The sequence below is a fragment of the Myotis daubentonii genome, chromosome 1 (genome assembly GCF_963259705.1).
Source record: "Myotis daubentonii chromosome 1, mMyoDau2.1, whole genome shotgun sequence".
NCBI classification, from domain to species: Eukaryota; Metazoa; Chordata; class Mammalia; order Chiroptera; family Vespertilionidae; genus Myotis; species Myotis daubentonii.
This window is the reverse complement of record NC_081840.1, coordinates 226,302,365-226,326,953: the sequence shown is the minus strand read 5'-3', so window position 1 is coordinate 226,326,953 and position 24,589 is coordinate 226,302,365. Positions and strand designations below refer to the sequence as shown.

Below are 24,589 nucleotides of genomic sequence, written 5' to 3'. Positions count from 1 at the left end.
TTAAGAGAATATAAAGGAGGGAGGGAGAGAGTCACTTCTGACCCTCATTGACTGGTACTTAAACCAGTAATGGTCCTCTGTTTGTGTGTGATGGAGACACAGGGTGCTTTGGGATTACAGAGCGGGGAGTCTAATGCAGTCTAGCCTCAGGGTACCAAAAAGTGGAGACCAAACAGATAAGGGCTATTTAGCCAGAGGAAAGGCAGGAACAGGAGGGGGTGGGTTGAAAGTATTTCCAGGCAAGGAGACCAGTATGTACAACGTTTACATTCTCAGCTACCAAGGTTGTCTTAAATGCTTGCACTTTGCTTATTTAACACATTTTTATAGTCATTGATTATCTTGCTCAGGAGTTCTAGGAGAGGTTGTGACTGTTCAATGTATTACACCTAAGGACACAAGACTGAACTTGGCCCTGCGGCTGTGCCCTTCTCCAAGGTAGTTGCCGAACAAGCTGCTCTAGATAAGCATGGCACAGATTGGAAATCACCATCATCATTTAACTTTTAGGTTGCCAGGCTTCCCACTCAAGGCCTACCTGTCCAAGTCGAGGTGGATGGGTCCCTGAGGCCATCACATCCAGATGCATAAGTACAGCAACCGTATCAGGAGCCCTGCCTTCCAGACAGGGGGTGATGGGGCACTGGGAGATGGAAAGAGAAACATCTAGGCAGAGAGACTGGGAATTCAAAGTTCAGTGTTTATAATTAGAGCTTTATGGAAACTTAGCCAGGCTCATTGATTTATCCGAGGCTGCTTTTGAGCTACTAGGGCACAGGTGACCAGCTGTGGCAGAGACTATATGTCGGGCAAAGCTGGAAGTGTTTATGACCTGGCCCTGTACAGAAAGTGTCTTCTGAGCTCTGACTCAAAGTCCATAGTCAGTGGCTACACTGGGAGAATAATGGACAGTCTGTTGGGTGCCTCATGATGCAGTGCAAGGAAATCATATCACATTTTCTCCCAACATCCTCAGCTCTGCAGTCCCAGCCTTGAAAAGCCTGTGAGAAGCAGTTTCTCAGGGAGAAGGAGGAGGCAGTATTTCCCTCAGGTTTTTATTGAGCTCTTTTCCCTTAGGAAGTTGAGAGTCAAGGAACTGCATTTCTTTTGTACAACAAACTGTTGTACACAATGGTCAGATTACATTGCTGATTGACTTAACAAGTTAGAAGTTGTTCTGACTGTGCCCCAACATAGAGAATAAATCCAGGCAGTGGATTTAGGAGGTAATCCCAGGAAACACTTGTGAGGAAGTGGGAGGTGAGACTCATAGAGTAGCAAGCCAATCTAGGGGTATTACGTGAAGACAACCACTACTTAATCCTGTAGACAGTAGAGAACATCCTTCAGAGTTGTTGCACCTGAGGTGGGAGGAGGTTGATGTATTTATCTACCCATTAGTCATGGATTGAGGACTGCTCCCCTAAGGACATCTGGTCTACACTGTAGTGGCTACTGACAGCAGCAGTAGAGATGGGATGATGATGGCAGCAATGTGACATCACTTATCCTATTATCCCCAAGCCTGTGCCAGTGACATCTGAATAAATATGAACTCTGGCCTGAGATCTGTGCCAGGAATTGCCAGCACTCAGGTAGTCAATTTTGTCAGTAAATTATTACAGAACCAAAACATACACATAGACATTGCAACAAAGTATGTCCAGGGTTGGGGGAGAGGTTACTGAAAATTTTCAGAGTTCAGAATCTCTCTCTGTGTGTTTAAAATATGTTTTATTGATATTTAGAGAGAGAGGAAGGGAGAGGGAGAAAGAAAAACATCAATGAGAAACATCATGAATTGGCTGTCTCCTGCATGCTCACTACTGGGAATCAAGGTGCAACCCGGGCATGTGCCCTGACTTGGAATTGAACTAGTGACTTCTTGGTTCATGGGTTGAAGCTCAACCATGGTACCATACCAGGCAGCCAGAGACTCTGGTTTTTGAAAAATGCTGCCACATTGAAAAGAAAATATCCCCAGGATTAGAACTAAAACTAAATTTAAAGATTGGTACAATGGACAGAAAATAAATATTTTTATATGAAGTTTTGGATGATCCAATTATTAACAAGGAAGACAACTTTAACATTAACTTCCCTTGAGAGAGAGGCACCTTGAAAGAATGTTTAAAGAAACATTTTGAATTATATAGAAATCATGAAGCCACTTCTGGTTTGTTGCATGACATACACAAGTTACAGATAATGTCAGAGGCAACATCAAAATGCCATGTACAACTTTACATTTATTTTATTTTATTTATTTATTTATTTTATTTTTTATTTTATTTTTATTTTTTTAATTTTTTTTAATTAAATCTTTATTGTTCAGATTATTACATTTGTTCCTTTCCCCCCCCCCCACCATAACTCCCCTCCTCCCAGTTCCTGCCCCACCCTCCGCCCTCACTCCCCACCCACTGTCCTCATCCATAGGTGCACGATTTTTGTCCAGTCTCTTCCCACATCTCCCACACCCCTTTCCCCCCCAAGAATAGTCAGTCCATTCCCTTTCTATGTCCCTGATTCTATTATAATCACCAGTTCATTCTGTTCATCAGATTATTTATTCACTTGATTCTTAGATTCACTTGTTGATAGATGCATATTTGTTGTTCATAATTTGTATCTTTACCTTTTTCTTCCTCTTCCTCTTCTTAAAGGATACCTTTCAGCATTTCATATAATCCTGGTTTGGTGGTGATGAAGTCCTTTAGCTTTTCCTTATCTGTGAAGCTCTTTTTCTGACCTTCAATTCTGAATGATAGCTTTGCTGGATAAAGTAATCTTGGTTGTAGGTTCTTGGTATTCATCACTTTGAATATTTCTTGCCACTCCCTTCTGGCCTGCAAAGTTTCTGTTGAGAAATCAGCTGACAGTCGTATGGGTATTCCCTTGTAGGTAACTGAGTTTCTTTCTCTTGCTGTTTTTAAGATTCTCTCTTTATCTTTTGCTCTTGGCATTTTAATGATGATGTGTCTTGGTGTGGTCCTCTTTGGATTCCTTTTGTTTGGGGTTCTCCGCGCTTCTTGGACCTGTAAGTCCATTTCTTTCACCAGGTGGGGGAAGTTTTCTGTCATTATTTCTTCAAATAGGTTTTCAATATCTTGCTCTCTCTCATCTTCTGGCACCCCTATAATTCTGATGTTGGTACGCTTGAAGCTGTCCCAGAGGCTCCTTACACTATCCTCACATTTTTGGATTCTTTTTTTATTTTGCTTTTCCGGTTGGATGTTTTTTGCTTCCTCGCATTTCAAATCATGGACTTGATTCTTGCGCTCCTCTGGTCTGCTGTCGGGCGTCTGTATAATATTCGTTATTTCAGTCTGTGTGTGCTTAATTTCTAGTTGGTTCCCCAATATAAGATCGAGGGTCTTATTAGTTTTTGTGTAGATCTCATTAAGTTTATCGGCAGCTTCTAAACAGTTCTTGAGAGACCTTAAAAGTGTGGTTCTGAACTCTATTTCTTCCATTGACAATTTTGTCCTGTTTCTTTGTCTCCGCATTTTGTTATGCTTCCTTGGTGCACCCCCTAGTGGTCTTTGTTCGCAGTCTTATAGATAAATCTTGATTGTTGTAGCTAATTCCAGGGAGGGTTTGACCTCCAGGCCAAGTGGCTATGAGAATCAGCTGTGTCAGCAGTGAGAGAACTTCTGTCCTCTAGGGAGGTGCTAATCTAGCCTTTGCCTGAGGCTATCCGGCAAATGCCTCTGTGCAGGGCTTGGGCGGGGCGGGTTGCACAGGATCAACAGGGTGGGCCGGAGAGAGCAGTTATGGCGGCTCTCAGTCCTGTCCCAAGGGGCTCTGCCTCTCTGAGTCCCAGCACCCGCTGCAAAGCTGGGAGAGAAAGCTGCACTCACTCTGACCGAAGCCAGACAGTCCCGCTTCTCCCGTTTGAGTCTGGGTCCCTAAAGACTCGCCCGGATCTGGTGCTCAGAGTCTGCGACTCCCTCCCGATTGAAAACAACAACCGCGCCCTCTGCCGCCAGCCCGCTCCGCGCACTCCGCACCTCAGAATTTGACTTCAGCACTGCGCCTTCTCTGAGTGTCCGTATGCGTTTCTCTTTCCTCCTAGTTGTAGGACTTCCACTCAGCCAGCGTTCCTGTGGTTCTGGGTGATGTCCCTTCCGTTTTTTGGTTTCACTTTTGAAGTAGTTGTTCAAAGCAGCAAACTCCGGCGTTAACCTATGCCGCCATCTTGGTTCCTCCAACTTTACATTTAAAACCAAATTCAGACTTGACCTGCATGAATAGTTAAGTCTTTTTAGAAAAATTGTTCTGGTAGTCATCAGTTCTATATATATTATAATTTATATTAGGAAATCATTTATCATATTTATTTCATTGCTGTCAATGTCTACAAAAATGTATTTCATAGCTCTAGTAACAGTTACACCAGTAGAAAATCCTTCTCAAAACATAAATTATCAAACATTATTTGCAATCTTGAGCTTGCCAAGAGTGATTGGCACACTTCCACTATGTTGACTGAAAATGAAGTTGCCAGAAGTGTGTATTTTGATGACCTAGCAAGTGAATTTCCAGGAAAGTGAACAGCGAAATCTTATGATCAGTCTAGATAGCATATTGATAAAATATTATTTATTGTATCATATAAATTATGTATTTTAGCCTTAACTGGTTTGGCTCAGTGGATAGAGCATCAGCCTGTGAACTGAGGGGTCCCAGATTTGATTCCAGTCAAGAGCATGTACGTTAGTTGCAGCCTCTTGTCTCTGGTCAGGAGCACGTGGGAGGCAACAAATTGATGTGTCTCTCTCACATTGGTGTTTCCCTCTGTCTCTCCCTCTCTCTTCACTCTCTCTAAAAATCAATGGAAAAAATATCCTTGGGTGAGGATTTTTTTTAAAAAAGTATTATATACTAGAGGTCCAATGCACAAAATTCATGCACTCAGGAGGAGGGCCTCAGCCCAGCCTGCACCCTCTCCCAATCCAGGAGCCCTTGGGGGATGTCTGACTGATGGCTTCGGTCTGCTCCCCAGAGTCAGACATCCTTAGCGCTGCCACTGCTGCTCTCGCCATCCATGAGCCCAGCTTCTGCCTGAGCAGCGCTCTCCCTGTGGGAGCACACTGACACCAGGGGTGCAGCTCCTGCATTGAGTGTCTGCCCCGTGGTGGTCACTGTGCATCATAGCTACCCATCGTTCCACCATTCGGTCGATTTGCATATTGGCCTTTTATTATATAGGATAGTATTAAAGAAAATATATAGAAATATATCAAACTATTATATTCTTGCAATTTGTAAGTTTTGTGTTGTTACTTAATGTCACAATTCTTAGTAATAGAATATTTTTAAAGGAAAAATCTTTATAACTTAGTAACTTTAGGTGCACTTTCGCCCCTGCTATTTGTACATTTTGCATTTGCACAAATTAGGTAGGTGGCCTTTCTGCCAGAACCATGGTTTCTTCTGGGTCCTATGGCTGAAATGTCAATGAGCTCAGAGCCTTAAAGGCACTTAAGAAAGAACTCTCAACCTCCTTGTCAACCACTGAGCCAAGTGATACAAGTTATAAAAAACATATAGCAGGGAAGGGATATAGAATACTTGGCTGGGGGCTATGGTTTAAATAGGGACACCTGGAAAGGCTTCACTATAAGGGAAGGGAAGAGGCCAGATCAGGTTGGGTCTTGTGAGCCATTTCACAGACTTTTCTCTGAATGAGATGAAAATCCATTAGAGGCCCATTGGAAAGAGCTTTCTGGCCACAGCATACAGATGTCCCCAAACTCTGGTTGAGGATATAAACCAAATATAAATCACTAAGAAGGTAATGTGCTAACCTGATAGAATTTCCTTCCATCAATGTGTTACCTTCCACCTCTATGTCTTTAATATAATGTCATATCCAAAATAAATCACACCATACTCTTCTAAAATGTCAGGTTACATATGTCCAGCTTTCATCAAAGCTGTATCTGTCTCTAGGGTTCAGATAAGTCTGGGGCTTGCAGAATTCCATTTGTAGAAGAAATTGGTAGATAGCAAAAGGGTTCCAGAAACTGGAGACAAATTTGATGGTCATTGTCATTTATGTAGTGGAGACTGGTCGTGGACATACATGTTCATGTGTAAAGACCTAACATCTTGGTTGGCACGTGACAGTGCCAGTTGGTGTCCTTTGTCCCAGTGTAATTATTAGCAGCATCTTTGTCTGCTAGGGGAAGCTTTAGGGAGAAGGAGCACGGTGAGAAACAGAGCCATAAATAGCATTGTGGGGGCACCCAGCAATCAAAGAGTGACCCAGCCACAGCACAGCCAAAGAGTCCCAGCAAAGGTGATCACTGAAGGCAAGGATGAGATGGCAACCCTAAAAATGAAATAGCCAGTTATTTTGCCAGCAAAGTGAATTTATTCTGGAATAGCAGAAGAATTGAAAATCAGGTCATGCAAATGGTGAACCATAAGAAGTCTGGAGAACAAAGAAATGGAACATTCTTTTACAGAGGAGAGGAGGAAGTTGGGTTTTTTATTTTTCAATTACAGTTGACACTCAATATTATTTTGGGAGAGGCTGTCTTAAGTGAAAGTCCATTAGAAGCGAGTAGAGTTCAGAGTTGTGGTGACTTCTCACTGGCTGAGATGTAGCAGTTTCTCATTGGCTGGTTTGTTGCTGGGCAAGGAGAAAATCTTCCTCCTGCTAGGATATGTAAAGAAATCTTCTGGCCAGCCTTTGTAAAGTAAGTTGTGAGGAGAGCTGGTATGTAAGCGCTCCCCCTTCAGGGCATCCTGACTCCATTTAAATGAGATTCACCTTTATTTTCAGAGAAGAGAACAAAATCAAACAGCCTTGTAGGCAGGTCTAGTTGACACACTCAAATTAGGATCATTAGAGGAGGGTTTAACAAAGTGATAATGTGCTGGAATGTACCAAGACCTGAAAAGTCAAACAGATGGGTGGTTAGAGGACTCTGGAAGGAAAGAGTCTAATGGGAAGGCCACTTTGAGAGAAGCAGCGACCATCTGTCGATGAGTCAATGAGCATGAGGCAACCCTGCAAGGAGGGGGACAGCTGGGGAAAAGCTATTGTCTGAATGCTTGTATACTTCCCTGAGTTCATAAGTTGAAATCCTAACTCCCAAAGATAGTGGTATTTGGAGTTGGGGCCTTTGGGGGTGATTAGGTCATGAGGATGGAGCCCTCATGGATGGGATTAGTGCCCTTATAAAAGAGGTCTCACAGAGCTCCCTCATCCCAGTACCATGAACACACAGCAAGAAGGTGCCGGCTATAAACTGGGAAGAGGGCCCTCACCAAAACATGACCATGCTGGTGCCCCGATCAGGAACTTCCAGCCTCCAGAGTTGTGAGAATTAAATTTCTGTTATTTGTAAGCTCCCCAGTCTGTGGTATTTTTTAATAGCAGCCCCGATGGTTAAGACAGGAAATAAATAACCAAACTGAACTCTCCTCCCTCCCCCTGGGAGAGCCAGCTGGGGCAGGATCTGGGCAGAGAACCAAACGTCAAAGAGTGGAAAATCTGGAGGCTCATCTGGGAGATGTGCAGCCTGCAGCCTCTTCAGTTACGTCACCCATGGGGAGTGAGCAAGAAAGAAAAATCCCGATAGAAGCCACAGGGCTTTTGGCCAGAGGTGACATACTCCCTGTGAGGACCCACAGCAAAATGGAAAGGCTTCAAAAGCCACTACATTGAGGTTGCTGGGGTTACTATGACCCCAATTGTGAACTCTGGCCTAAAAGGACCCAGGGATTCAAGTATGTTTATCTTGTAAATATTTCTGAGTTTCCAATGATCTTCTCTCAGGCATGCACATATCTACGGGTGCTCTTACGAAGGGTCATATGATAAATATTTGCACTTCCTGCCTGTTGGCTCTGTTCTCAGGACCCCGGAGTGGCGGCAGAAAGGCCAATCCCCAGAGGAAGGATGTTGTCATCATTCTGGGTGATTTTAAACCATGTGAAGAGACAACAAAGGATGCAGCTGAACACGCACTTAATTTTGTTATTTCTCAACTGGAGGGTGATTTGATAAGTGTGCCTGATACAATGCAAAACATGTGTTGTCCCCAACACATATGAGTACTTATTTTTGGTTTAGACTATATTTGATGATTTTTTATGTTATTTCTGAAAAGGCAATACATACACATGGGTCAAAAATAAAAACAATATGAAAAGTCACTCCAGCCCTGTCAACCTTCCTGTCCCCTATCCTTCACTCTTTTCTTTGTGGTAATACAAGTATTCATGAATAAATATTATTACTCCCTACCTTTTCTCACACAAATGGGAACATAATACACAATACTGTTTATCTTGCCTTTTCCTTCTTACTAATATATCCTGCAGAGATTCTTTACTTTTTCTTTTTTACAACTTCATAATATTCCATAGGAAAGATGTTTCACAATTTATTTAACCCATCCCCTGTTGGGGACATCATTTGGTTGGTTTGAAATCATTTTTTCTCTTATAAATAACTAGGGGCCCGGTGCACGAAATTTGTGCACTGGGTGTGTGTGTGTGGGGGGGTGTCCCTCAGCCCAGCTTGCCCCCTCTCACATACTGGGAGCCCTCAGGTGTTGACCCCAGCCCAGGCCTGACGCCTCTGACAGAGGCATCAGGCCTGGGCTGGGGGCAGAACCAGTGATGGGGGGAAATGAGGGTCCCCTGCTGGGCGGGAGAGCGGGTTGGGGGCGAGTCGCCCTGCCGGCCTGCATGATCGGGTCCGAGTCGCCCTGCCGGCCTGCATGATCGGGTCCGGGCGACCGCTGCAGCCACCCCGCCAGCTCGCGTCCAGGTTTGCCGGCCGGATCGGGTCCTGGGCAACCACTGGCACTCACGTCGCCAACCCGCGAGAGCTGCCCCGCCGGCTTGCATCCAAGTCTGCCGGCCGGATCGGGTCCCGGGCGACTGCTGCAGCCGCCCCGCAGGCCCGCGTGATCGGGTCCCAGGCGATCACCGGCACTCATGCCCTCAACCCGCTCTCTGATGGCGCTGTACCATCCTGCCTGCAATATGCAAATTAGCCGCCATCTTTTTTGGCGGTTAAGTGCCATCTTAGTTGGCAGTTAATTTGCATATCTCACTGATTAGCCAATGAAAAAGGTATCGGTCGTACGCCAATTACCATTTTTCTCTTTTATTAGTATAGGATGTTGCAATGAGTAATCTGATACAGTGGGGCCTTGACTTGCGAGTGTCCCGACTAACGAGTTTTTTGAGATACCAGCTGTCTCTCGGCTGATTTTTTGCTTTGAGTTGACAGAGTAATTTGAGTTTACGAGCTCCTTAAAGAGCTCCTTAACAAGCTTGGTCTTGGAACGAATTAAACTCATAAGTCAAGGCCCCAATGTATATCCATCATTTTTATATGGGCCGGGATTTATAGGATAAATTCCTAACAATGGAGCCAGTGGGTCAAATAGCCAATGCATTTATAAGATTGATACATTAATTCTTTGCTGGATCGCTATAGTTTAGTTATGAATTGAACAGTATATATTAATTCCAAGTAAAAAGCTCCAAAGAGGAAAATAAATGCGGAGTCCAGATAGAACCTTCAGTCAACTTAGAGTGACAGTTCACACTAATGATGAATCTCTGAGTGTTTGTGTATGTCTTGAGCTACACTCTGAGAAGCAATTTGAAAAAATATAGCCATCTGATTACCTACAGATATATACCCCACCCCACTTCCAAATAAACAAGTTTCTTAATTATTTCAAGGATTCCAGCTTTGAATTTTTCCACCAGGGCAAGTACTGTGCCAAATGATAGATGACTCCAGGGGTCCAAAGGCAGTGTATAAAAAGTCCTTTCATTCCTTGCAAAAAAAGCATAAGCTTCAAAATTATACAATAAAATATATCTTTAAAAAATATTTTTATTGATTTCAGAGAGGGAGGGAGAGGGAGAGATAGGTAGAAACATCAATGATGAGAATCATTGATCTGCTCCCTCCTGCATGCCCCCTACTGGGGATCCAGCCCAGGACCCAAGCATGTGCCCTTGACTGGAATTGAACCTAGGACCCTTCAGTCCACAGGCCAACACTCTATCCACTGAACCAAACCAGCTAGGGCTAAAATATATCTTTGTTTTTAAAAATAACCATGGACTTGGGAAAAACCAAATGCACCAAACCCAACACACTAATAACAACAACAACAGTCAAACAAACATGAAAAAACCACTTTCCAGTGTTTTTGCTAATACACAGCAGGGTGGGTTGCTCATAAACAACACTGATGACCACACTAGAGGATGTGGCTTTGTACAGGGCTGTGAAAGCAGGCTGTGCAGTGAAACTTAGCTATTAAAGACCCTCAGAAGAATGGCCTCACTCTCAGAAGCAACTTGCTGAGGGCTTTTCTTTATTAATATCCAATTTTTTGGTTTTAGCCATTTTGGCCTGTGGCTAACAGTTTGCATCGCAAAGCAGGGCTTGGGTTGGGATACATTCAACAAAAGGTATCTATTTTATATTTTTAGTACAAGCCATACCCAGGGAGTGACACTCAACCATTTTCTTGAGCTGAGTGGAGACATGGTGAAAATGTGTTGAATAGGTTAAGAAAAATGGAGAAACATTTTGAGCTATATCATGGCATGCATAACAATCAATTATCCTTAGTTAATAAGAATTCCTTCTCCAGAATAGACTCTAGGCCTGGACAGGGCAGACACCTTGTCTTAAAGGTCTTTTATGTTAATCTAGCCCATATCCAGTCACATAGCACAGGTTCAATGCACAGTTTTGAAATGTGTATATGAATGAATGAGTGGACTTTTGTGACATTATTTTGATGCTTATAGGCCATTTTCTTTTATGTGGATCATTTTTTAAGAACTTAAATCTAAACTGTGTATTAATATATGTAACTGTATATTGTATGTATATAGCTATGTGGATATATAACTTGTGATCAAAAGGATAAATATAAATACAAATTTATAAATTGTGTATATTTTCTTTTTTTTTCCCCCTCAATATATTTTATTGATTTTTTACAGAGAGGAAGCGAGAGAGATAGTTAGAAATATCGATGAGAGGGAAACATCCCCATCAGCTGCCTCCTGCACATCTCCCACTGGGGATGTGCCTGCAACCAAGGCACATACCCCTGACCGGAATCGAACCTGGGACCTTTCAGTCCGCAGGCCGACGCTCTATCCACTGAGCCAAACCGGTTTCGGCAATTGTGTATATTTTCAAGTTATTTTGCAAAAGGCACATGTTACACTTTTTTATCTTTAAATTCTTTATTAGTTAAGAAATTACAAATGTGTCATCATTCCCCCCATTAACCCCCATCCTCACCCCCTGCCACACACACACACTCATGTTCTCATCCCCCTGTTGTCCATGTCTATTGGTTTGGCTTAACATATTACACTTTTGATCAGAAAAAATAATGCAATAAATATTTTTCTAAAAAGAAAAAGTAATAACATTTCTATATTCTTGATAATGTTGTCAGTAATTAATGTAACTTGGAGGGCTGAGCTACTTTTATTCTGATTGAGTTTTATGATTATAGCTTTAGAATATGTTTTAATTTCCAGTTTCTTTTGTTCTCTTTCTTTTAATATCAATAATAATATTTTCATTCAAATTGCAGAAATTCATTGTAAGAATATCATAAGAAATGTGCCCAGCAGATTTTTTTAGGATGTTATAGCAAAAGATGGAAAATAAACTGTGGTATAATGATACACTAAAAGATTATGCATTATTAGAAATACTATATATGAAGAATATTTTCAAGGCAGGTAAAATATCTATCATGTAATGTGAAGTTGGAATACTAGGATATAAATTCTGGGAAAATTATATGTATAACTATATGTTATATATGTATATATATGATTATTAGTATCTATGACATTTATTTCTGAGTGATGGGATTATGAGTAATTTTATTTTCTTCTTTTCACTCTTCTTAATTTTCAAAATTACATGTGAGCACAAAATTGCTATTATAACTTGAAAAATTATTTGTAGAGCTGTTACTTTGAAAAAGGAATATCTTTTTTCAATATAAGTTTGAACTTTGCTTTGATTACTAATTTATTAGCAAAATAAGTAGAATTTTGACATTTATTAGGTTGAAAGAAATTTAATCTCAGAAACAGAGTAGTCAAAATGTCCTTCAGTAAGTGAGTGGATAAATAAAAGGTGGTACATTCAGACACTGGAATATTTTCAGTGCTAAAATGAGCTATCAAGCCATGAAAAGATATGGAGGAAACAAATGCGTATGACTAAGTGAAAGAAGCCAATCTGAGAAGGCTACATACTATATGATTCTATACATGACATTCTGGGAAAGCAAACCCAGGTAGGTAGTAAATAGATCAGTGGTTGCCAGGTGTTCAGGGGAAAGGAGTGATGAATAGGTAAAGCACAGAGGATATTTAGAGCAGTGAAACTATCCTATCTAATAAAAGAGAAAAATGGTAATTGGCATACGATGATACCCTTTTCATTGGCTAATCAGGGCTATATGCAAATTAACTGCCAACTATGATTGGCAGTTAACTGCCAACTAAGATTGGCAGTTAACTGCCAACAAGATGGCGGTTAATTTGCATATGTAGGCACAATGCAGGGAGGCGAAAGGGAAAGCAGGAAGAAGCCCCCTGCCACTGACAGTGATCAGAAACCCAGGGGGAAGCTAAGAGCTGGGGGGCAGGGCAAAGGCGGCCCCAGCCATGATCGGAGAATCAGGTGCCTTTGCCGCCCTGGCCAGTGATAGCAGGAAGTAGGGGTGGAGCCAGCGATGGGAGCTGGGCACGGTCGAAGCTGGCAGTCCCGGGAGCTAGGGGTCCCTTGCCTGGGCCTAAAGCGGAGCCCACAATCGCGGGGCCGCTGCAGCTGCGGGTCCCCGCTGCCCGGGCCGGACGCCTAGGCCAGAGGCATTAGGCCTGGGCAGGGGCGGAGCCTGCAACCACGGGGAGCTGGGGGTCCCCTGCCCAGGCCTGACACCTCTGCCAGAGGCCTCAGGCCTGGTCAAGGGGCCGAGCCGGTGATTGGTGATCGGAGGGTGATGAGGGTCAACTCCTCTGGCCGAGGCATCAGGCCTGGGTGGGGGGTGGAGCCAGGGATTGGGGGGATATGATGGTTCCCTTGCCCAGGCCTGAAGCTTGGGTCAGAGGCGTCAGGCTTGGGCGGGGGGTGGAGCAAGCGATCAGAGGGAGATGGGGGTCCCCTGTCCAAGCCTGACACCTTTGGCGGAGGCGTCAGGCCTGGGCAAGGGGCCGATCCTGCGATTGGAGGGTGATGGGGGTCTACGCCTCTGGCCGAGGCATCAGGCTGGGCTGGGGGCAGAACCAGTGATGGGGGGAAATGAGGGTCCCCTGCCCAGGCCTGACGCCTCTGTCAGAGGCATCAGGCCTGGGCAAGGGACCGATCCTGTGATTGGAGGGTGATGGGGGTCAACGCCTGAGGGCTCCCAGTATGTGAGAGGGGGCAGGCTGGGCTGAGGGACACTCCCCTCCCCACACTCACCCAGTGCACGAATTTCATGCACCGGGCCCCTAGTTCTGTATAATACTACAATGGTGGATACATGTCATTATACATTTGTCATAGCCTATACAATGTACAATACCAAGGGTGAGTCTTAATGGAAACTCTGGACTTTGGTTTACTATGATGTGTCAATATAGGTTCATTGATTGCATTAAATGTACTACTGTGTTTGGGATGGCAATAGTGAGGGAGGCAGTGCATGTGGCGCAGGGGACTGGGACCAGGAAACTCTCTACTTTGTGCTCAGTTTTGCTGTGAGCTTCAAACTGCCCTGAAAACTTAAGTTTATTTAAAACAAAAAATCAAAATAAAATCAGTGAATGATATTCAGTATCCTTACTTTCAATGAATTCTTTGGGGCTTTCTTTTTTGAGTCTTGTGTTTGTTTTGTTGTTAGCCCGCTCTGAAGAATGCTAAGTTGGGAACACATTGAACAGCTGCCTCATAGATACTCAAGTATGTGTTCCTCCCCGCAGCTGAAATATTTGACCTTCAGCCTCTTCATCTTGGAATATAAGAATGGAAAGCACAAGGGTCCCAGGGAATCAAATAAACACCTCATAGGAAAAGCTGTTGAGAACATCTTGGCATGAATTTTGAGGTGTTCTGGGTGGTTTGAAATGTATATATAAAATGACTAATATATAAACTTTGCCCAAGTTGCTAGGAGTGGGCTAAATTTGACATCAAGAGAGAGCTTTTCTGTTGTTTTTGAAAGTCAATATCTATTTACCCTTCTTTGGGTGACAATATCATGATTTTTCTCCAGAAAACTTCCCCTGTATCACTCTAAGCCCACGTGGGTCTCCACCGCCCACTTCAGGAAGCAGGAGACTGAGGCCTAATCTAATCAGACCCAACCTCAGAGCTAATGGGAAAGATTTTCTTAAGTGACTATATTCAGTGGTGTGTGTGTGTGTGTGTGTGTGTGTGTGTGTGTGTGTGTGTCTGTGCGCCCGTTTGCTAAGTAAGGGGGCAGCGAGGTTTAGAAAACCATGTATTCTGGAGCCCAATGCTTGGGTTTGAATCGCAGTTCCCCAGTTCCACCATGTGCTAGTTAATTGGACCTTGGACAAGTCACTCATCCTCCCTGGATCTCAATCTCCCCCTGTAAAATGGGGCAAGAATATTCCCTACCTCCTGGGGTTGTTGTGGGCATTGAAGGAGTTCATATTTGAGAAGACTGGTATGGTGTTTGTCTCCTTGGTGTTTTCATTATGGTATGTAATGAGTATCTCAAATTTACTGTACTTCAAATGAAGTCTCCTTTCATAGTCTTTGTCAACTCAATCAATGACATCTCCATCTTTCCAGTTACTCAGGCCCAAATCCTTAGGTTTGTCTTGGATGTTTCTCTTTGCCTCTTTACCTTATACACAAATTCTGTCAGTTCTACCTTCAAAATATGTCCAGAATTCAACCAACATCTGCTGATGCCAACCTGGTTCAAGTACCATCCTCTCTTGCCTGGAATATGGCCCCATAGCCTCCTAAATGGTTTCCTTGCCCCTGTCCTCAACCTACTTCAGTTGATTCTCAACAAGCAGCCAGCGTAAGCCTGATGAAACAAAGCCAGAAAAGTTCACTCTTCTGCAATAGGACTTCAGTGATGGCTAAACTCAGCTGAACACATCTGTGAGTTAGTCTCTTCAGTTTCATTCCTCCTTGCTCCTTTTGCATCAGGCACCTCTGATTTGGCCTCTGCTCCTCTTTCAACACACCAAATGTTCAACACATGCTCTTTTCTTCCCTCTCCTGAAACCTGTCTTCCCAGATGTGGCTACCTTACCTTCCTCAGATTCTTACTGAAATGCCACCTTCTCAGTGAAGCCTTCCTTGATCTCATTCCAACATTGTAACCCTTTCCCCAGCCTTTATCCCATTTTCTGCTTATTTAGTTTCTTAGATGTCACCATTGCCTCACACATGTTATGGTGTACTTGTCTTGTCTAGTGTATGTCTACCCCCATTAGAATATAAGCTCCATAAGTACTGATTTTTTTTTAACAACTGTGTATCCAGTACCTAAAATAGTGCATAGAAGAGAGTAAGTGCTCAGTAAATATTTAATGCATGAATGGATGGATAAACAAATGTAAGGAAAAGATTTGCATTAAAGTATGATAGTCATCAACAAACAGTTTCCAGTGTCCATTTACAGTCTAGTGTGGGGCACAGGGGAATGAAGAAACTTCCCTTCCCCAAATCAAAAAGTAGAAGGTACACATGGGATCCCATGTAGGTGCTTGTAACTGAGACATGAATGCAGGAAGCCACCCACTGTCTTCACTATCAGAGAAGTGTAAACAAGGATCCCGGAACGCTGGTGAAACTTGAAGACATGGCAAGGGCCAGAGTTTAGTCCAGACGATGAGGGCTCAAGCTATTTCCTGATCAAATAGTCTCAGAGTAAATCCTTCTAATATTTACTGATCTTTAAGATTGTCTGTTACCACAATTACCTGCCTAAGAGCTAGATGTGTATCCAAAATTGAATAAAAGGTTGGTGAGGCATGGGCACCAGTGGAAGTCCTTTCTCTTTCATTAGGCTTGTCCGCCTGGCCCCCAATATTTCCAAATTATTATTTCTTGTCTCTTCTCTTTCATTTGCGTGCAGCCCTTCTTCCATATCCTGAACCCTGAACCAAGTGGGACGTGGGATCATTCACACATAAATGCTTATAAAAGAGGTCCCAAATTTAGAGTGTTTCGGATCTCACCTGAAAGTTGAGGAAAAGCAAGTAACTAGATCAGTGATGGCGAACCTATGACATGCATGTCAGAGGTGACACATGAACTCATTTTTTTGGTTGATTTTTCTTTGTTAAATGGCATTTAAATATATGAAATAAATATCAAAAATATAAGTCTTTGTTTTCCTATGGTTGCAAATATCAAAAAATTTCTATATGTGACACAGCACCAGAGTTAAGTTAGGGGTTTTCAAAATGCTGACATGACAAGCTCAGAAGGTTCGCCATCACTGAACTAGATGAAGGGGGTGAAGAGTAGGAAGACCTAAGTAGTCACAAATGTGTTCGGTTGAGGTTAGCCAACACTGAGGATGTGGTTGAGGAGTTGAGTTCTCACATCTCTCCTCAGACTGAATGAACAAGCAAACAGTGCAGTCCAAGGAAGAGCAGGCAGCCCAAATGAATTAAAACACTTCAAGGCAAGTCCAATCAATCCTTGTTTCATTGAAAATCCTGCCAAGTCCCATCAATCCTTGTTTCATTGAAAATGCAGACTAAAGAGTGAATGAACACAAGGTACAGCCTTGCACAGTTTCAGGATGTGGGAGGAGATATCATGCCACTTTCATTTCCATAAGACTGCTAGGAGAAGACCAGATCACAGGCTGTATGTTTGACATCAGTGAGTACACTGTTCTGTGGTTTTTATATTGGACGTCTATTCACCCTTATTCTGGCGATGGTGCTCTGATGTGAGCGGGTACAAAGCATGTTGAGGAGACAAACACATCCCTAGGAAAAAAGGTCCACCCCAAGCTTCCCGGTGATGCTTGGAGCCTCGAGGCTGCAATGGGCTCATGCCAAAGAATACATTTCCACTTTGGACTATAAATCCTCTGCAAGAACAGGTTAAGTTGCTCACTTCTGGGCCAGCAGCTAGTGGGTGCCCATTAACTATCTGTTGCCTAATGGATAGAGGTAGATTTAGTTGCGCAGGTTTGAAATAAGATTGTCTGGGTTTAAACCCCTCTTGATGAACTAACTTTAGCCAACCTAAGCCTCTGGTTCCTCATCTGTAATATGGGAGTAAGAAAGTGTTTACATGATGGCAGTGTTGTAGGATATTGTAACCTACAAAGTATTTGACACTCAATGATGCTAGCAACTATTGCAGAAGGAGGAAAAAGAAGAATCATGTAATTAATTGTACCCTCTCTCCTCTTCTCCCTTCAACACTGTGATTCACTACTCAGCAGATGATCAGCAGATGCTTGCTGATGGCTGCTGAAACTGATGAAGATCCTGGACCTATTAGTTTCTCCATCCCTGGTAGATGACCAGTTTATAGTCGCTGGGGTTGAACTGTGGGAGAGGGAGTTGTTCACTCTGTGAGTGTTGCTTGAGCACTAACTGCATACCAAGGGCTCAATGGTGGACAAAGACAGGCAGCAGCCTTATTCTCATGAAGCTCACTTTCTAGTGGGAGATGTGAGGACAGAAGGAACCCCCACCTCCAGGGCTTTATCAGTGAAGTTGGTGGCTCTTTGTTTCATACATCCACTCACAGGTACTCACAGAAAACCTGAGACCCCGGGAGATCACAGGATAAGATGCTCAGGCTCAAAAGAGCTGGGTTGGGATCTGGGCCTGGGCTCAGGGTCTGAGAGAGGAGACATGGCCAGGCAGGGATCATGTATGCACAGTGAAGTGGAAACAGCATAATTTGCATATTTACATATACATATATATGTGAAATATGTACATGTTACCAAATAGTATATGTTGTAACTGCTTTTAAAGCTGTCAAAGATTAGCAAAACACTGTAGGGATAGATATCAAAATGTTAGCGGCAGTTGGGTTTGGGTTTTGGAACAGAGGGGACATTTTTCTTCTTTTCTCTACTTCCAGATTTTAAAATGTGATTATCTTACTTGAATGATTTGAAATGAATAATGAAGTTGACCAAAGAAAGGTCATTCTAGAACCAGAGCTTCTACTCACCAGCTGTGTGTCTGGGAGGAAGTCACATCTCTGGTGCCCCAGATGTCCCAACATCCACCCTGAAATTCTCCCTACTGTTCAGTGTAAATGCCTTTCCCACTTTTTGCAATTCTTGCTTGCCCGTCAGCCTGACCTAATGTCTCCATCTTTCCAAGACTTCCTGAAACCCACTATGACGTATTCCATCGCTCCTGCCCAAATACAGCTGTCCCAATACTGGTGCGTAGTTGTTGGATTCTTGCCAGTGGTCAGACACTCAGCTAAATTCTCTCTATATTACCTAACTCAATACTCAAAGTAATTCAGTGATGCCCACAAAAATGGTTAAGCCCACTCTACAGAAGAGACACTTGACCTTCAGAGAAGATTTGTTCCTTGCCCAAGTGACAGAGCCCACTCAGGTCCACCTGACCAGAAAGCCCGTGTACTTAACTTCTCTACACAGCCTCCCTCAAGGCCAGTTTACTTGTGTGTCCTCAGCAAGCTACCACAGTGCCTGGCATGTGGTGGGGCTTTAATTTGTGTTGAGTGAATGCGTACCAGAATTTACCATTTTTTTAGAATCTCAGTGTATTGTAACTATGTGCAAATAAGTTCACATTGACAAAATTACCATGTGCCCAGTGCCTAACCTTTCCTAGTGTGTACAGTATCCCAACCAATCCCCTGTTGAGGAAGCATTGTACTGTATCCGTTAGATAGATGAGAAAATATTTAAAAATGTAACTTTCCCCAAATCATGCCACAACCAGAGGGAGTGCAGGGAGGTGGGTATTTCTTTGCACATATGCAATCTTCTTTGCCAAGAGCATACCAGGATGCGTGACATGATAGCTGAGCGCCTTACATGCAGGAGGATAGAACGCAGTGAGAGGAGAGGGTTCACTGACCAAGTGACTTGAGCAAGCAAAGGATTACAGGGTCCTCAAGATTTTATTTTCTCAAGTGTCCATTACACTGAACAAAAGGAGAGACTAAAAGCTGAAGTGCTGGTTCATAACCAGAAATGAAGGCAAAAGAAATACCAAAGTGTAACCATGTGATCTTGAGTGTCGATTGGTGCAACCTCTTTGGTTGTTCTTATCTTGCAAAGTTTTAAATGTTTGTTGCTTTGACCCAGGAAGTCTACTTTGAGGAGTGTATGTTCTTGGACATGTAGAAAAATATGTGGACACAACAATATTTATTCCAAACTTTAATGTAGTAACCAAGGAGGGGAAAAGGTGGGTGCTGATTTATATGGTCTAGCTCAGCCATGGGTAAACTACGGCCCGCGGGCCGGATCCGGCCCGTTTGAAATGCATAAAACTAAAAAAAAAAAAAAAAAAAAAAAAAAAAAAAAAGACCGTACCCTTTTATGTAATGATGTTTACTTTGAATTTATATTAGTTCACACAAACACTCCATCCATGCTTTTGTTCCCGCCCTCCGGTCCAGTTTAAGAACCCATTGTGGCCCTTGAGTCAAAAAGTTTGCCCACCCCTGGCCTAGTTAAATAAACCATGGTATATTGGAGTACCAGGGGTCATTAGAGGAATTAGGTAGAGCGATATATGCTGATGGGTCATGTCTTCTAAATATATCACTCTGTGAATAAAGACAGGTGCACAACGGGGTGTGCAATATGCCATGGTTTTTATAAAACAATGAAGGCTTAGCTCTCTGTATATATGTACATGTATGAAGGCTGCCTGTTCATTAATATGGTAAGAGGGGAGTCAGGGGCAGGAGAAAGAACGATGCTCTACATATTCATTTAGTTGTATTTGACATTTATCCTTTTTAAAGGAGTTGTTTTTGTGGCAGGTCTTACATGCTTCCTTCTACAAGCCAGAACACTATTGCTGTCAGGTGGCTCAGTACAGTTAGGAGCAGGTGACAAGCTCTGTTACACAGGAACTGGTTTGGGACCCTGCGCGTTATTCAATATGGAAGAAAGTTCAGACCCAGGTGAGCCCTGCCTAGGTGAGAAAGAGGCCAACTTCCTCTTGGACTAGTTGGTGGCAGTGGAAGTGAGTAGAGTAGATATTTAAATGAATATTAAAGATCATTAATTATAAGTTATATTAAATGTCAACTATCATTAATATCAGGCAGAAGGAACCAACTTCTGGATAGATGTGTGGAAGGAGGGAGAAGAAAGGGTTCGAAGACTTGGAAGTTTCCAGCCTGAGCAACTGGGGGATGGGGGTCCTTTTACTGAAATTTGAAAGACCAGGAAAGATCTGGTTTGAAGGAGAAAGATCAATAGTTCAGTTTTGGATGGAGTGATTTGCAAGGGGATGTGTTCCCTCTTCTATCAATTCTTTGGCCCCATAAGGCCCTCCCAGCCATGGGGTTGCTCATCTTCACTGTCTCTCACCTTCCTTCTGTCCTCACTTCGGTTTCTGTGGGACTTAGGTGCTATGTCCCATTATTAAAGTTCCACCTTTGCTGAAACTTTCAGCCTGCTTGCCTTTCTCTTACTGCATTGTTCTTACCTGGTGTGGTGGGCTGAATGGTATCCCCAGCCCAAATTCATATGTTGGAGTTCTAACCCCCAAGGCCTCAGAATGTGACAGGATTTGGAAACAGGACCTTTAAAGAGGTAACTGAGTTCAAATGAGATCCATATAGGGTGGGTTCTAACCAATGTAACTGGCGTCCCTATAAGAAGAGGAAATTGAAATACAGATGTGTGGACACACAGGAAAAAGACCTGTAAAGACACAGCAAGAAGGCAGCCATCTCTAAGCCAAGGGGAGAGGCCCCAGAGGAAATCAACCCTGCTGACATCTTGAACTCAGATTTCTGGCCTCCAGGGCTGTGGGACAATACATTTCTGTTCTTTAAGCCACAACAGACTCTGTGGCTTTGTTATGACAGCCCCCAGCTGTCTGCCTACTTTTGCCTTTTCTTCTAAGTAGAGGTGGGTGGCTGGATAAAATGTGCCTGCATGTGTGGTGTTTCTTTAATTTCCTGACCTCTTCATGACACCCTGTTCATGAAGTCTCTCATTTCCCGTTCCATCTGCTCTCCCAGGCTCCTGCAGCTTCCCCAGCACCCCGCCCACTTTCAGCAGGGACTTCTCATTTCACTGAGGAGCAACCAAAAGAGAATGTCCGAGGTCACTGCCAGCAAGTCCACTGACCTTCCAACCCCTAACGCCACCTTCTCTATCTTCCCTCTGAGGGGTGGCAGAACTCCCACCCACACCTCCCTGTGCCAATGACCCTGAGAGAGGAGAGGCAGGGGATATCTGGGAAAAGCCACTTGGTTATTCATTGAACCACCACTTAGCATGCTTGCTGCATGCCAGACATTTTCTAAGCACAACCCATGGAGGATAGAAAGGCACCCCCTTGCACATGCTCACAAAACAAGTAGGAATAGCGAACACTGACGGCATGCTTCCCATGTAGCAGGCATTACACGGAACATGCTGTCAATATGAATTCACTCCTCATAAAAACACCATGCAGTGGGTACTGGTATTGCCCCACTTTACATCTGAAGCACAGAGAGGCCAAGTAACTTACCCCATCTCGCCCAGCCATTGGGTGATGGAGCTAAGCTTGAACCCAGACCTTTACCAGGATGCCACTTAGGAGAAGGGATAAGGCTTAAGTGGAGCCTTTAACAGGGGGCTGAGCAGGCCTTTGTCAACGCTAAGTAACCGGAGAGCATTGCTTTGCTGGTGAACAGCATTGTTTGTACAAAGGTGCCAAGGCAGGCATCCAGGAAGCAGTATGGCTAAAGTGTAAAGTTCAAGACTGCCAAAGGGAGCTGGCCGAAAGGGGCAAGAGCATACAGTGTGTTATGAAGGCATCTGCAGGGTAAGTTGACGGTGGCTGCCTCCCCCTCCCTTTTATTTTTTATTATGAGGGTACGTTTATTCTTGAGGACAGTGAAACAAGGAAGAGCTTAGCATAGAAGAAGCAACAGGAGAGCCTACGCAGGGCTGCGTTGGCTCTCTAGAAACCTTGCAGGAAAGAAATGAGTGGAGGCGGGGCTGCTGTCAGCCCCCTGGGAAGCCAGAGAAAAGGGGACCTCCATGGTTCTGGGAATTAGCCCTGGAGCAGCTGCTGCTTCCCATGGCTCCTCTGATTGCAAGCCTTGTGGGGTCCCTTAGCATTTAGAGGTGGGGGAAGGGAGGAGAGGCAGGGGATGTCTGGGAAAGGCGCAGGGGTGCTCCTGGGAGGGTCCTTTGTCTTGAGGGCTTCATCCCTCTCCTCAGGCAGGTCTCAGGGGAGGGTTTCAGCAGAATAGTCCTGTTTTCCAGGTGTGCTCTTTCAGACTCCTGGTTTCTTCTGATTGGTCCCAGTCAGGGCAGCAGGTCACTGGTCATCGCAGCTGGCCCTGGCGCTACTCACCTGGTTTTGCTGCTTTTCTGAGCCTGGAGCCTAGATGTCATCTCTCGGGAGGTGACCTGTAACTGGCTGTAAATTGCTCAGTTAGCTGTCGCAGTTTCTCCATTCCCCTTGTCAAGGAATTTTCCTAGCTTAGCTGACTCTCCCCTTGCTCAAGTCTTTTAAAGTCCTTCAAGTCCTCATTGGTCTGGCAGGCCAGGGAACTTCGAGGGAGGGGCTGTGGTGGGAAAGGAAGCCCAGAAAAGGCAAGTGAGAAATAAAGGGGAAGGTGCAGTTTCCGAAGGGGCAGCTCTCTCCACCCTTCCTGCTCAGCCTGGCCGGGCCTCTCCTCCCACTCGACCCGCTGACCCTGTAGTGGCCCCCATGTCCGACCACAGATTCAACCCCGTGCCCGGGGAGGAACCCGGCTGCCACCTCTCCAGGAAAGCCAAGGTCTGTCTCGGCATCCTCCTGTGTGTCCTGGTGGCGGTGACGATCGTCGCGGTGGTGGTCGGAGTCCTGAAGTGGCCCCGGGCGCCCCCGCAGCGGGAGTGGAATGGGACGGGCACCACTCCCCATTTTTCGGAGATCATCCTGGGCCGATGCTACACCTACACTCAGGTCCTGCGGCCAGAGCTGAGGTGAGCTGGCGTCTGGGGGGCACAGATGGGCGCGGCGCTGCGGCTGATGCGCGCGGCTGGGGCGCGGGGCGCTGTCTGGTGGCCGAAACAAAGCCTCTTCTGTTTCGGGTCCGCTGAGAGCCCGCTGGCTTGCCATTTCGCGCGCCCCTTGCAGGAGCCGGGAGCTGTGGCACGGAGCTGTGCGCGGAGGCCAGCTCAGCTGTGAACACTTGGCAGAGATGACCGCCCTCTGGGCAAGGTGCCCGGAGCCCGGAGCCCGGGCCGTCCTGACCCTCAGCCCGGCTCGGCGCCCACGGCTGCAGGGACCGAAAACCAGCGCAGACGCGCACGCGGGGGTGGGGGTGGGGGGTGGGGGGTGTTGGCATTTTCTACTTCTCATGGGTTTTCCGTTCACGGTCTCTGACCTGAACATGCCCGGAAGGTTACAGGTGACACCTGCTTAAGTGGCTTGCAGAGCTTGACGTGACGGAATGGGGTCAGAAGGGCCAGACCTCTGAAATGAGCTTCATTCCTTAATAGAAAACAGCACCCCCAGCACCCTGAGTCCTCTTGCGTGCTTTGAAATGAATGTGACTAGAGAACTCATTTAACACGACAAAGCAAAACAGGAACAACTTTAACAATTGAGCTATAACTTAAAGGACAAGGTGAATCAGCTCAATGAATGGATGAATGGGTCCAAACCCTGGAAGCACCACCCACATCAGGCCAAGGGACCAAAGCCCCAAGGTTCCTCGTGCCCCCTCCCGCTGGCTGCTCATCTCTCTCCTAAGAGAACCAGTTTCTTGACTGCTGTTCCCAGGGCTTGGCTTCCGCCAGAGAACACATTTTTGAAGTTCTACTAGGGTAGAACACGCTGGGAAGCTACTGTTCGGGCTGCCAAAAGCGAGTTTGAGATGGCATACTTCTGCCTCCAAAATGCCTGCAGTCTGGGCTGGGAGCGGTGAGAGCTCCCCACTACCCACCCCCTGTTCCCCTGCCTCCCGAGGTGCTCAAGGGTTCGGTTCCCATGCAGTACCCTAGGTTTTCAGCGCAAATTGTCCAAGTCCAAAGAGGGCCAGGGTCCCTTAAGTTTTGCTAACAAATAATTAACCAGTTAATTGAAGGAGAAACTAGAAGTTGAGGCTTTCTTTCAGGTTGTGACATTTAGTACTAATTAAATCAAGTGATATCCAATCCGAATTGCTAATGATAAAAGTGATAGTTTTTAATTTTCACCTTAATTTGACATTTTTAAATGTTTGCTGTTGTTCATCTTTGGCTAGCACATCCACATGGTAAGCAGGATGCACCACAGACTTTTCATGTTTGTCAGGGTGTTTGCTCACTATTAAACACACACACACACATGTACAGATACCTAATTTAATAAAAGAGAAACATGCAAATTGATT

The 24,589-nt window shown here is 44.6% G+C and overlaps 1 protein-coding gene across 3 annotated transcripts in view; it reads left to right on the top strand.

Moving 5' to 3' along the window:
• The first annotated feature begins 21,837 nt into the window (after positions 1–21,837).
• The window catches only part of CD38 (CD38 molecule), a 28,786-nt gene continuing 26,034 nt past the window's right edge, over positions 21,838–24,589 (top strand). Inside the window, exons 1-2 of one of the 3 annotated variants that reach the window (XM_059675115.1) lie at positions 21,838–22,041; positions 22,931–23,195. In XM_059675115.1, the coding sequence (XP_059531098.1) occupies positions 22,939–23,195 (257 nt within the window). In that variant the 5' untranslated portion in view covers positions 21,838–22,041; positions 22,931–22,938. Of the gene's footprint in view, positions 22,042–22,083; positions 23,196–24,589 lie in introns of those variants that run through there. The other 2 variants (XM_059675097.1, XM_059675107.1) reach the window with 2 other exon arrangements.